Source organism: Nestor notabilis, unplaced genomic scaffold (assembly GCF_000696875.1).
Source record: "Nestor notabilis isolate BGI_N333 unplaced genomic scaffold, ASM69687v1 scaffold25485, whole genome shotgun sequence".
In the NCBI taxonomy this organism is placed as follows: domain Eukaryota; kingdom Metazoa; phylum Chordata; class Aves; order Psittaciformes; family Psittacidae; genus Nestor; species Nestor notabilis.
Genome location: NW_009928282.1, coordinates 2,067 through 14,482, shown reverse-complemented (window position 1 = coordinate 14,482; position 12,416 = coordinate 2,067). Strand labels below are relative to the sequence as shown.

At 46.2% G+C, this 12,416-nt stretch overlaps 1 protein-coding gene across 1 annotated transcript; it reads left to right on the top strand.

Annotated features, from left to right (window-relative positions):
• Window positions 1-5,519: 5,519 nt before the first annotated feature.
• LOC104400404 (glucose-fructose oxidoreductase domain-containing protein 2) lies at window positions 5,520-11,894 on the top strand. The gene is made up of 2 exons (XM_010014441.1): window positions 5,520-5,859; window positions 10,996-11,894. The coding sequence occupies exons 1-2, from the start codon at window positions 5,586-5,588 to the stop codon at window positions 11,892-11,894; spliced, it is 1,173 nt and encodes a 390-aa protein (XP_010012743.1). The 5' UTR covers window positions 5,520-5,585.
• Window positions 11,895-12,416: the final 522 nt, after the last annotated feature.

Genomic DNA, 12,416 nt, shown 5'->3' with positions numbered 1-12,416 from the left:
TCAAGCCCCGTGAGAGACCCCCCTATAAAGATCCTCCCAAGCCCCGCAGCCCCGGTCGGCAGCGAGTGCAGTGGGCCATGCCATAGGCACCCCTGGGGCTGACGTGGCCCTGCCCCGGGGCACCGCCGCACGGTGGTAGCGTGAGGGCTGGTTTGGTGTCCGCGATTTCTGCTGTGTCTGGCACGGCCCTCGCGGCCGCCTTTGACCTCGGGCGGCACCTACGGGAAGCGGCGTGACAGGAACGGAGCATTTGCTGTTGTACATCTGGAGAAGGAAGGACGATCGCTGTGCCGGCCTTGGCTGGTGGTGAGGGTAGCCCCAGGCTTTGCAGTCGTGGGTTATCACACAACCCGCCTGCAATGAATTAAAAACACGTTTAGTAAAGAAAGCATCTCTCTTTGACATCAGCATATGAACTGTTCCGTATGGAGTTTCAGGTGTCTGTGTGCCAGGAGGCTGGATGGACAGTGTGATAGGAACATAATGACTCCTCGGGGCAGTGTAGTGAAGTTCCCCAGCTGGATTCCTGCAGAGACCTTGCTGGCTTCCAGGGTGATGCCCCCAGACTCTACCAGCATTTCTGACACCTCTGCTGGGGGCCTTGCAGAGGCAGCATCTGTTTTTGCAGCGGTCTGTGCAGTGCATTTATATCACAGGCATACAGCCCCTGCTGCAGAGGGAAATCTGAGTGGTTCCTGTGTAGATTTTGTCAAAGGTTCTCATGCAACCTTAAGATCCATGAGGATGTCACCAGTAACAATTTTATTACTTGTACAGCCCTTGTGACTTGTCTTAGCTTTCTTTGCAAACTTAACAGTAGTGAGCAACTAGATGAAAAGAGTGCCCCTATTGCTGGTGTGCTCCTCCTCCACACACCTCACCTTCCTTGTAGCCAAAGTGGATCTTTTTAGGGTGAGTTGGAGAAGCATGAATTGCTTTCTCCTTCTGCAGAGCCAGTGTTACCCTGACCAGCATCATTCTGGACACAGGCTGTTATTCTTTGGCCATCTCTCATGGTCCAAAATGGTTTCGGGGCACTGTAGCCCTTGAGACTTCTGCTGTCTGAATTCCTTGACTGCTTCAACATAGAATTGAATTGGATCCTGTAGGAATTGTCAGGTTTTTCATTACATTGGGTCATAGAAATGCAATGAAATTGTTGCTATGTGTAAGAGTATATGAGTCAAACAGCTCCTTTCTGTGACTGTAGGATGGGATTTCAAACTCCGTGAAATTCAGCAAGAATGGAAACACTCTGTGGCCACATAAAAGGTTAAAGAGCTTTAAGTGCTTCTGCTTGAACATTTAGGTTCAGGATAGAGTTGCAGACGATTATTTCATCTCTCTAAAAAGGAGATTGATTTGTATCTCCTGACGTGCAAGATTCCTGTTAGAGTCTGTTTTCACTTCCATATAAAAGAGCTGCCTTTTGGTGTTTCTGTGGGAGGATCTTCACAAGCGTATTCATTCCAGTGTTCTATCCCCAGAGATATCAATGCACACGGATTTTAATTTCTGAAAGGTTGGCTTATAAAAGGCTTTTCATGATTTACCTAGTTTGATGGCGTTTCCAAAGCGAGGAATCTTTGCTTGCTTAGGTCTTCCTTATGTAGAAGATACAGTACACTTTTGATAGCCTTTGTCTGAATCGTTTCCAGTTCTGGTTTTTTTTTCCTCCCCTTAAAAGAGAAGTATCAGAAATGCACATAGGGCTCCAGATAAGTGTGTTCTGGGGACTTCTGCAGAGGGACAGTGCTGATATTTTGGTTCTTCGTAGACTGTTAATTACAGCTGCCACTCTCCTCAGCTGTGACCACATTCTGATACAGTGGGGTTTTAGATTGCTTCGTCAGGGTGGTCTTGGCTGGAATTTCTCATCTACCAGCACTTGAGTATGTCTGCAGGGTGTGTTTGTGGGCTACCAATATGTACTCCCTTTCAACGGCTGTCACTGAACCTTCTGTTATAGCTCATTTAGTAGTTACTCTAGTTCTGCCTGAGCCACATATGCTCTGTAACTTGCCCTGTGCAAGGACTGTGGGTTTGCTGCCTTTCAGCATTTACATCCATCTCTGACAAACCAGGACTTCCCAGCTGGTGAAAGACTGGAGAGGGATTAAGAGGCTACGGATGGCTCTTAGGTGAGGCCAGGGAGCATGCCACTGCAGAGCCCGCTGGCTGCAACATTTGGGGTGTCTCAAGCCTGTGGCTCTGCAAGCCACGTCTTCTTCCCTGTGGAGCTTGATGGCCTTGCTGGAAGTCACTGCTGAGGTTGGCTTGGCCAGTTCTTTATTTGTTAGCTGCTGTCCTTAAGTTCTGATATCATCAGGAGTTGGTCTCCATGGTAGCAAATCACTAGCTTTTGTGGGTTTGTGCCAATAACTGCTAGTGATACTGATGCAGTAGCCTGTTATGTTTTGGGAGTAACTGAGTTTAAAATTAATTCCACCTGACTGAGATTTTGAAAAAGCAGTTGGATGGGAAACAGAAAAAAGTAAAACTGTCACTGGGTGAGCATTACAGATATCAGCTGATCTGAGCAGCAGCAGTCTCCTATTAATAGTGTTCTCAAAGAATTCCACCTTTTCTAAGCTTGTGTTTTGTAATTTTGATATTGTTGAGCATAAGGGTGATGAGGCCCTGCACAGGTTGCCCACAGAAGCTGTGGCTGCCCTATCCCTGGCAGTGTTCAAGGACAGCTTGGACAGGGCTTCAGCAACCTGCTCTAGTGGAAGGTGTTACTGCCTGGGGCAGCAGGTTGGAACTGGATGAGCTTGAGGTCTGTTTGAACCCAAACTAGTTTGGGGTTCTATGAGTCCATGTCTGTGTGACCTGATGCCAGTAGGCACTCACCTTGTCTCTGTTCTGTCTTTTTTAGCCTATATCTTTTCAAAATATGATGATGCTCTTTTTACTGAAAGTGTTTTGTTGTAGTTTTTTTTTTTTTTCTTCCTGCCTGTAAACTGCCACACAGCTGTGTGGGGACTTGAGCAGCTATACTGACTGCCCAGCCAGTTTTACTTCTGCTTGCATCATTTATAGAAAACAAGTTCAAATACAGGCTATCTTTCCTTGCAGTAAATTACCCTTTAATGTAGAACAGTAAATATTTTCAAGATCCTTTTAGGACCATCTTTGAGTGTTCTGCTAGATGCTGGATAAAAAGGAGTTCATTCAAGTGAACTTTTTAATCTTTATAAAGGCAATGATGGGATCAGTACAAACCTCACATCACACAGAATAAGGGAAAAAGCCCTGCTGAATTAGTTCAGTAAATATTTAAATTAGTAAATATTTCATAAAATATTTTTTAGCATCTGCCAACATTTGTGTGTGTTTTGCAAAATAAATATTCACATGTGCTGCTGTTTCTGTGTCCTGGTTTAGTTGACTACACTACAAAACTGCCCAAAGTTCAGTTGGGGTTGCAGTTCTGCTGTGCTGGTCAGTGTAGGCACCCCCAGGCTAACAAAATGCTGATTGCACATGCAGCATTGGCACTGTGAGTAGTCGGACTTGCAGGCTGGTTCTTCTCGGTGCTATGTCAGGATTTGCTTTCACATGGTGTAACTTAGGGTGAGTATTTTAGGATGGGGACATGAGTAACCATCCCTTTCCGAAATGGATTATGACTCTTGTTGCTTGTGGGGTTTTTTTCTAAAGTTGTTGATCTGGTGTTGGTACCACTTCTCTTTTTAAATATGGGCTTTGCTTTTTCATTATAAACATCTAAAAATACCTGAATGTGTCATGTTCATAACAGTAAGAAAACATTTTCTTTCTAAAACAATCCCCAAATCGTTCAGAAAAGGTCAGAGTGGGTGTAGTAGGTAAGAATTCAGAAAGGCACAGAACAAAAGCCAGATCGTAGGTTGCTGCAGTGTCATGGATCAAGGAGACGTCTGACTTCTGTCCTTGAAGTCAGTGCTAAAGCAACTGCTAAAGGCAGTTCAGCCGGTTGTGCCCAGAAGCAGTTCTGAGACTACTGGCAAGTTGGGATCCAAAGGGATTAATTTACAAGGAAATGCTTAAAAGAACAAAAGAATTGTGACTTCACCAAATGTTTGTGTGGAGGAAATAAGAATTACGTGCAAACCCCTGCACCCTTGGTGATTAGATGACATGGGCAGAAGGAGGTATTTGTAACTGTCCCGAGTTAAGTAAAACTTTTCACTGACTACATTGCCACAGAGGAGCACCCTTTTCCTTTCTAAAAATGTTTTTTTTGTATATAAACAAACTGACATTAGAGTTTTCCTTGGAACTTTCACCTCCTGAGGCTAAATGAATCCAGTGAATCCAGGCTTTCCTCAGGGATCTATTTTCTAGATGTTCTCTGGAGGGGCTTAACTGTTTTCAGTGAAATAGTTAAGCTCCAAGTAGTTGTTTTCAGTTTGTATTTTTAGTTTGGAAGAAAGATTTATGTGCCCAAAAGCATCCCTGTTATTTCATAGAATCACAGAATGGTTTGGGTCGGAAGGGATCTTAAAGCGCATCTAGTTCCAACCCCCTGCCACGGACAGGGACACCTTCCACTAGAGCAGGTTGTTCCAAGCCCCGTCCAAGCTGGCCTTGAACGCTGCCAGGGATGGGGCAGCCACAGCTTCTATGGGCAACCTGTGCGAGCACCTCACCACCCTCACAGGGAAGAACTTCTTCCCAAGATCTCATCTCAGTCTCTCCTCTGTCAGGTTAAAGCCATTCCCCCTTGTCCTGCCCCTACAGGCCCTTGTCCAAAGCCCCTCTCCAGGTTTCTTGCAGCCCCTTTAGGCACTGGAGCTGCTCTCAGGTCTCCCACACCCTCCTCCAGGCTGAACAAGCCCAGCTCTCTCAGCCTGTCTCCAGAGCAGAGCTGCTCCAGCCCTCACAGCATCCCCCTGGCCTCCTCTGGACTTGCTCCAACAGCTTCATGTCCCTCTTGTGTTGTTGCCCCAGAGCTGGAGGCAGGACTGCAGGGGGCATCTTCCTAGAATGCAGGAGAGGGGGAGAATCTCCTCCCTTGACCTGCTGCTCATGCTCTGGGGATGCAGCCTTGCACACTCCAACTATCTCAGTCGGTCTATTAGGAGATAGTGCTTGACCTCACAAACCTTCATCTCATTTAGAGACTGACATCATTACAGCTATAGCAGTGCTGCTTTTACCACTGGTGCTATAGACTCGATGTCCTGTCCTCTTGATGCTTCCTATCGCTCCCAATTTGTCCCTCACCGTCTCTGGTTTGTCCTGGTGTGCTCGTGTGTTTCTGTACGTGTCCTGAGTTTTGAAGCAGAGGTGATGCTCAGGACTTTGTAAAGCTGCTTTCTTCTGCAATAGGATCATCACACTTGTCCCTTAATACTGTTTCTCTCTGGATTGCAAGTTTGGGGGATTTTGGGTTGTTTTTTTTTTTTTAATCAGGTTCTTGACAATTTTGAATGCTGTCTGAAGGATAGAAGGTAGTGTTGAGGCTGGATGTGTTTGATGCCAAAATATGCCTTTTGTTGATACTGACTTGTAACTTTTCCTGTTTTAGAAACTGTGGATGGAACAGAAAGCTGAGGAGCTGAACTTTTTATCGAAGGCCTGCATGTAGACCCTGCTGCATGAATGACTGCAGTATGAAAATGCTCCCTGGAGTGGGTGTGTTTGGAACTGGCAGCACTGCCCGGGTACTGGTGCCCTTGCTGAAAGCAGAAGGCTTCTCCATTGAAGCACTCTGGGGGAAGACTGAGGAGGAAGCCAAGCAGCTGGCAGAGGAAATGAACATCTCCTTCTACACGAGTCGGACTGACGATGTCTTGCTGCACCAGGATGTAGATTTGGTTTGCATCAATATCCCTCCACCACTAACTCGGCAAATTGCTGTGAAGGCTCTAGGTACCTTTTTATCTTTGGAGTTGGACCAGAAATCCCTTGCTCATTGGCAGATTGAAATTTGCAGCTGTGTCCTCAGCACAGTTCTGGTTGCACCAACATGCAGGTGCAGTGCTGAGGGTTTTGTGTGGAATTGGTAGCTCCATCTGTGAGAAAGGTCACCTAGAAGTTTTTTGTAAATATGCTATTTATAATTGCTTATAGGTTGCAAATCTTGAACCGATTGGGGTAAAATATCACGTCTTCCTCAGACTAAACTCATGGTGGGTTGTAATGGGGAGGTTTTAATAAAAATGAGTTGGTTTAGAGATTATGTTGGGGGGGGTGTAAAATGGTTTTATGCCCATTTGAAAAAAAAAAACAAAACCCAAAACAACAAACCAAACAAAAAACTCAAACCACCCCCCCAGCAACTTAAGTTGCTTCATTCATTTCAAACCTTCTCATGTTCTGCAGTAGGAAACCAGGCTGTGCCTGGGGCAGAGGGGTTCAGCCAGCGTGCTGCAACCCTGGCCACCACCTGGAGCTCTCTTTGGACATCCATGTCCATGGTAGGCTGGTTTGGTCCTGGGTGCAGACTTGCTGGAGGAATCCTTCCACCATCTGATGCGGGAGGGAGGAGGAGCAGTTGAGGACAGCAGGAGGAATCCAGCAAGATGGGCTGGGTGAAGGTGTCTGAGAGAACAGAGATGGCACCCCAAACTGGTTGGGCAGGGAAGTGGGAGCCAACTGCATGGCATCCTGACATTCCTTAATTTTCCAGCATAGGACTTTGTAGTGTTAATGTCCTCTCACCTGATGCAGTGTGGGTGTGGGTTTGTGTGTAATCCTATAAATAACAAGTGTGATATTTCGACTGTGTTTATGGGAGGTCCAAACGAGTTAATTTTAGGAGGGCTGTTATCTCAAACCATGTGATCCAGGGTGATGTGTTGTTCTTCACCTCTTTGCTCTATAGCAGTTTGTTTTGGAAGTAAACAGCTTGCTGCACAAACATTTACAATGCCACTTAGATATGCAAAGAGAGATTTCAGGCAGTTTTTTTTCCTCTTTTTCATTGTTAGATTAGTTTGTTTACCTTGTTAGAGCACTGTTCTTCACATTTTAGGTATTCTGTTTCTGAATATTTGATCTGTAAGTTCGAATTTAGCTCTTTAAATGTTCTAAATGTCTTTTAAGCACTAGTAAGGTAATTAGCATTTCACTAGTTCTCATGGCTCTTGGTGGTCAAGTGGGCTAAAAGGAGAAGATTGAACCTTCTTTCGTGAATTATTAACTAAAATGGATTGAGATTCTTTCTTCAATTGCTGGCAACCTGTAAGATGGCATTATCCAGAGGGGGAAATGGGGGCAAAGCTGGTGCAGTAGTACAGAGGTAATAATGTATACTTGACAGCAGCACAGGTAAGTGGGAAGCTGGAAAAGCTAGGGAACTGGAAGGATGATGTGGAATGTTCTGATCTGCAAACTGATGCAGGCATCTCAGACCCAGTGTGATGCTGACGTCTGTCAGCTTCCTAGGTTTGTCACAATAGTATTTATAGATCTGCTACCAAATATGTCATGACATATTTTAAGCCAGTGTTGGATGGCTTGCTGTGATTGAACATTCTGAAGGAACACAAAATCAAGGTAGGGCTAAAGACAGCAAGTACATTTTCTTTGAAAGTTCCGATTGATACAGCGATGTCTAAATAGATTCACAGATGGGTTTGGGTTGGAAGGGAGCTTAAAGCTCATCCAGTTCCAACCCCGTGCCATGGGCAGGGACACCTTCCACTAGAGCAGGTTGCTCCAAGCCCCGTCCAAGCTGGCCTTGAACACTGCCAGGGATGGGGCAGCCACAGCTTCTCTGGCCGTCCTGTGCCAGCACCTCAGCACCCTCACAGGGAAGGACTTATTGAGATCTCATCTCAATCTCCCCTCTGTCAGGTTAAAGCCATTCCCCCTTGTCCTGCCCCTACAGGCCCTTGTCCAAAGCCCCTCTCCAGGTTTCTAGTAGCCCGTTTAGGCACTGGAGCTGCTCTAAGGTCTCCTGCACCCTCCTCTTCTCCAGGCTGAACAAGCCCAGCTCTCTCAGCCTGTCTCCAGAGCAGAGCTGCTCCAGCCCTCACAGCATCCCCCTGGCCTCCTCTGGACTTGCTCCAGCAGCTCCACATCCCTCCTATGTTGGAGGCCCCAGAGCTGGACACAATACAGGTCTTGTGTGTTTTGTTTTGTTTTCTTGGGGTTGTTTGTTTTAAAGTGCTTACACTTTTATTATTTATTCATATACTTCTTTTCCTTTCCTGTTTCAGAATGTGCTTACTTTTTTATTTCTGGCAGAGAGGAGAGAAAGTGGTACAACTTGCTTGCATTAGGTTTCTTACTGAGAGACATCCATAAACAAGCCCGGGTAAAACTCCAGCATGATGGAGACAAAGCAGTACCACTGGATTGAGTTCATGAACCAGACAGAGCAGATCAAAGCTGAGAGGATAATTCAGATTCAAATCAGTGTAATCTCATGGTTTATCTCCACAACAGGCAAAGCAAGAAGCTATCCTAAAATTTGTTTCTTTTGATCTCAGAGGAACTAAATTAATTTCACAGAATGTCTGTGTTGTGGTTCGTGTCCCACAGTTAAAATTCATCCACCTTTGCATTAAGTGAGCACAGAGCGGAGTTTCTGGCTGGAGTAGAGTAAAATATGGGATATTTGCGCATGAGCCAGAACATGAGAAGTCCTCAGAGTAAAATTCCTTCAGAATACTAAAGGTAATGCTGCTGCCTGTAGTGAGCCCAGCTACCAAGGTTTGGCTTCTGAAATGGCTGTAGAGGAGCCTCATCCCTCTTGGTTTATACTGGTTGACTGCATTGTTTATGATATCATTGCAGAAGATTGTTTGACCCCCTGGTTTAGTGGAGTCCCTACAAATTACAGCACATACATGTTAATTCTGAGGGAAGGAGAAGGGGCTCTATCACTGTTTTGTGTGGTCAAATCCAGATTTCCTGTTCTTGAGAAACAGGATGAACAAACATGCTGTGAGTGCGCTTTTCTGCTTCCCATTTCTGCGATAAGTAGCATGGTCTTTCGAACCACAGGCAAACAGGAAGTGAAGTGGAGGAGTGTGTTTTGGAATGAGCGTTCATCCATCAGGAGGCTCCCTAAGCAAGTCTGTCTGAAAGAGCTAGTTATTTGGGAAGACTCCTCAGATGCTCCCGACTTCTTGTGGCGTACAAAGCAATGGTCAAAGGTCTGGTGTGCTTCAGCAGCAGCAGCCAGTTGTCCATCTTCCTAGGTGCAACCTTGGGTACCTAGTGTTATTTAGGGGAGTAAAGAAGGGGGCTTCAGTTCAGTGGGCATGTTTACATGGGATAAATAAATAGCTTCAGTAGCTGGAGTCAAGATTAGAGCTTGTACTGAGAGGCGAGGCTGGGGACTTGAGGTATTTTTGGACAGTGCTGAATGGATAGCTGTGGCTACATAGCCAGGCAAAGCAACAGCTGAAGAGGGGAAGTGGTGGCTGTCCTTCTGAGAAGGCTGTCCCTGCCCACCCCACTCCTCACAGCGCACACATTGGGTCCCCTCCTGACTGTGCTGCAGGGACACCTCTGTGCATGGTGACCCCCATGGTGTCTGTTCACCTGCACATCCCACCCAGACACAGGACAGCAGGACCTCTAACCATGCAGGCTACTCAGCAGGCCCCCCTTGGCTGTGAAGGACCTCCTTGATGGAGGTTGTCTCAGGGTCCTTCTCATGGAGTGCTGGTCTGCACCTGGGCTGAGGCACAGAGAATGTTGTGCCTCATCTTGGCAGCAGGACTGGGGACAGGGGCGTTGGAAATGATCCCTGAAACAGGAGGTTACCAGTGGGCAGCCAGAGTGTCCCCAGGGAGTTCAACCTTACTCTTCTCTTGACTCATGTCAATTTAGGGGATTTCTTTGGAAGAGACCAGTAACATTTGTAGTCTTCTTGTCTGACTGGATTTTGCTTGCATCTATTAGAAGTACAGGTTCAGAGTTTCCTCTGGCTGTAGTTGTCCCGTGGCTGAGCTGGGCACTGCAGCCAGGAGCTGCACTGGGGAATCTGGCTTCCCCTAGCCTGTCAGAGCCCCGTGTAAGCACTAGTGCTGGTGCTGTTTTCTACTCATCGGTGAGCCCATAAAAAGCTGTTCTGAACAGGGACCATAGTCTACTCCTGGGTAAGCTGAAGCTTTTGGAGAAGTGCCCACCACCATGTGCAGCAGTCCTGCAGTTCTTGGGGTAGAAACTGGTATGGTGTGACTGACCTTCAGGTCTGACAGCACCAGGTAGTGTCAGAGACTTGTAGGTGCACCCTGGTTGTTACCCTGAAAAATGTTACATGAGTATTTTTCAGAGCAGAAGTCTATGGAAGAGTAAAGCCATGCCATGAGAAAAGGGTTAAGATGGGGGAGGAGGACCATTAAATGTAGGAATTTGGTTGGAGCTTGCACTGGGGTGCTCTTGTATTGCTTTATTTCTGCTTTAAAGTTAAATATTAATTATTGACTGCCCAGGTTGACTGAGGCTGAGCACAAGCTAAAGTGCATCAGTGGGAAGGCTGTATGTGCAGACCAGTATGTGTTGCTTCCCATTTAGCAATGCTTTTTAAACAATCCACCTTCCAAAGCATTCTTTCTAATTCTGGTACTCTGTACTCAGGCCACTGAGTATGTTCTATGCCCCTTTTCTATTAATCTATTTGAAATAATGATTGTGAGTTACAAAGTGAAATCAAATCTCGCCTTCACTGACCTTTTCCCTGCAGGGGACATGATGTTTTATTTCCTCTGGCTGCCGGCTGTTCAGGCATTCAGATAATTTTCTAGCTATCACACACAAATTGTGTCTTGATGGATGCCATATGATGCCGTTTGTCTTTCAGGATGTAAAAGCCCTCTCTTTAGTTGGAGTCTCTGTGTGGGAGTTTGTCAGCTCTGCAACTGGAGCGTCCTGGAAGCAGCTTTGACTCTTGCTGCACTTCGTGTTCTTGTTTCAGTTCCCAGACCTTTACCTCTGAAATTGCAGGAGGAAAGCCTGACTCCAACACCGCTTCTTGGCAGCCTATGGGGCATCTCAGCGTATTCCTCTTGTGTGCTATATTTTTTTTTTTTCCCATTTGTGCTGCAGGAATAGGGAAGAACGTGATCTGCGAGAAAGCTGCTACCTCTGTGGATGCCTTCAGGATGGTCACAGCTGCCAGGTATTACCCTAAGCTGATGAGCATTGTTGGCAATGTTCTCCGTTTCTTGCCCACCTTTGTGAAGATGAAGCAGTTGATAGAGGAACACTATGTGGGCACCGTGATGATCTGTGACGTGCGAGTGTATGGGGGAAGCCTGCTCAGCCACAAGTACAACTGGATCTGTGATGAGCTGATGGGAGGAGGTGGCCTGCATACGATGGGAACCTACATTATTGACCTCCTGACTCACCTCATCAGCAAGAGAGCGGAGAAGGTCCATGGTTTGCTCAAGACTTTTGTGAAGCAGAACACAGCCATAAGTGGGATTCGCCACGTCACTAGCGATGACTTCTGCTTCTTCCAGATGCTGATGAGCGAGGGCGTCTGTTGCACTGTGACTCTTAACTTCAACATGCCTGGATCATTCATCCATGAAGTCATGGTTGTGGGGTCTGCTGGTCGCCTCATAGCCCGCGGGACAGACTTATATGGGCAGAAGAACACTGCTCTCCAGGAAGAACTACTGTTTACAGACTCTCTGACTGTCAACAGGGGCCTTTTGGATCAGGGGTTTAAAGACATCCCCCTGCTTTACCTAAAAGGAATGGTGTACATGGTGCAAGCACTGCGGCAGTCTTTCCAGGACCAGGAAGACCGTCGGACATGGGATCACAAACCTGTCTCCATGGCAGCCTCTTTTGAAGATGGTCTGTACATGCAAAGTGTAGTAGAGGCTATCAAGAAGTCCAGCAGGTCAGGGGAGTGGGAGGCTGTGGAGATGATGACCGAGGAACCAGATGCCAATCAAAACCTCTGCGAGGCGCTTCAAAGAAATAACTTATGAACATTCTTTCTTGGGGATAGTACAATTTGGGACAGTCAACACTGCTGGCTGTAATGTACAGAACCTCTGTTTTTAAGATATGTAGATTCTTATTTAATAACCCACCTCCCTTGTTTTTTTAAACATAAAATGTGTCATATTCTGAGAGAAACTGTTCTGATTTAAAGCGTTTAAAGAGTTTTAAATGTTTCCGTTTTTACATTTAATTTTTGTCTTGGCAACTGGTAGGAAAACTTGAATTGCCCTTTTCACTTGCTGAAGTGAAGCATGGGAGCTCTGCTGCTGTGTGGCTCACGAATGGGACACAGGACACAGCCCCTGGTGTACATGCTGCCTGTTCTAATGGTTTTTACGTGAGAGCATGTAGGGCAAGATCAGGGATTATCTTTTGTTCAGATGCCTTTTCCTTCTTTCTTGGAGACTGGGTAAGTTTTACTCCTCAGTTTGCAAAACTTGGTGGAAGAATTTAGTGATGGATCATGTCTCTGAACAAAAAGGACAAAAGGTAGGAATAGGACAAAA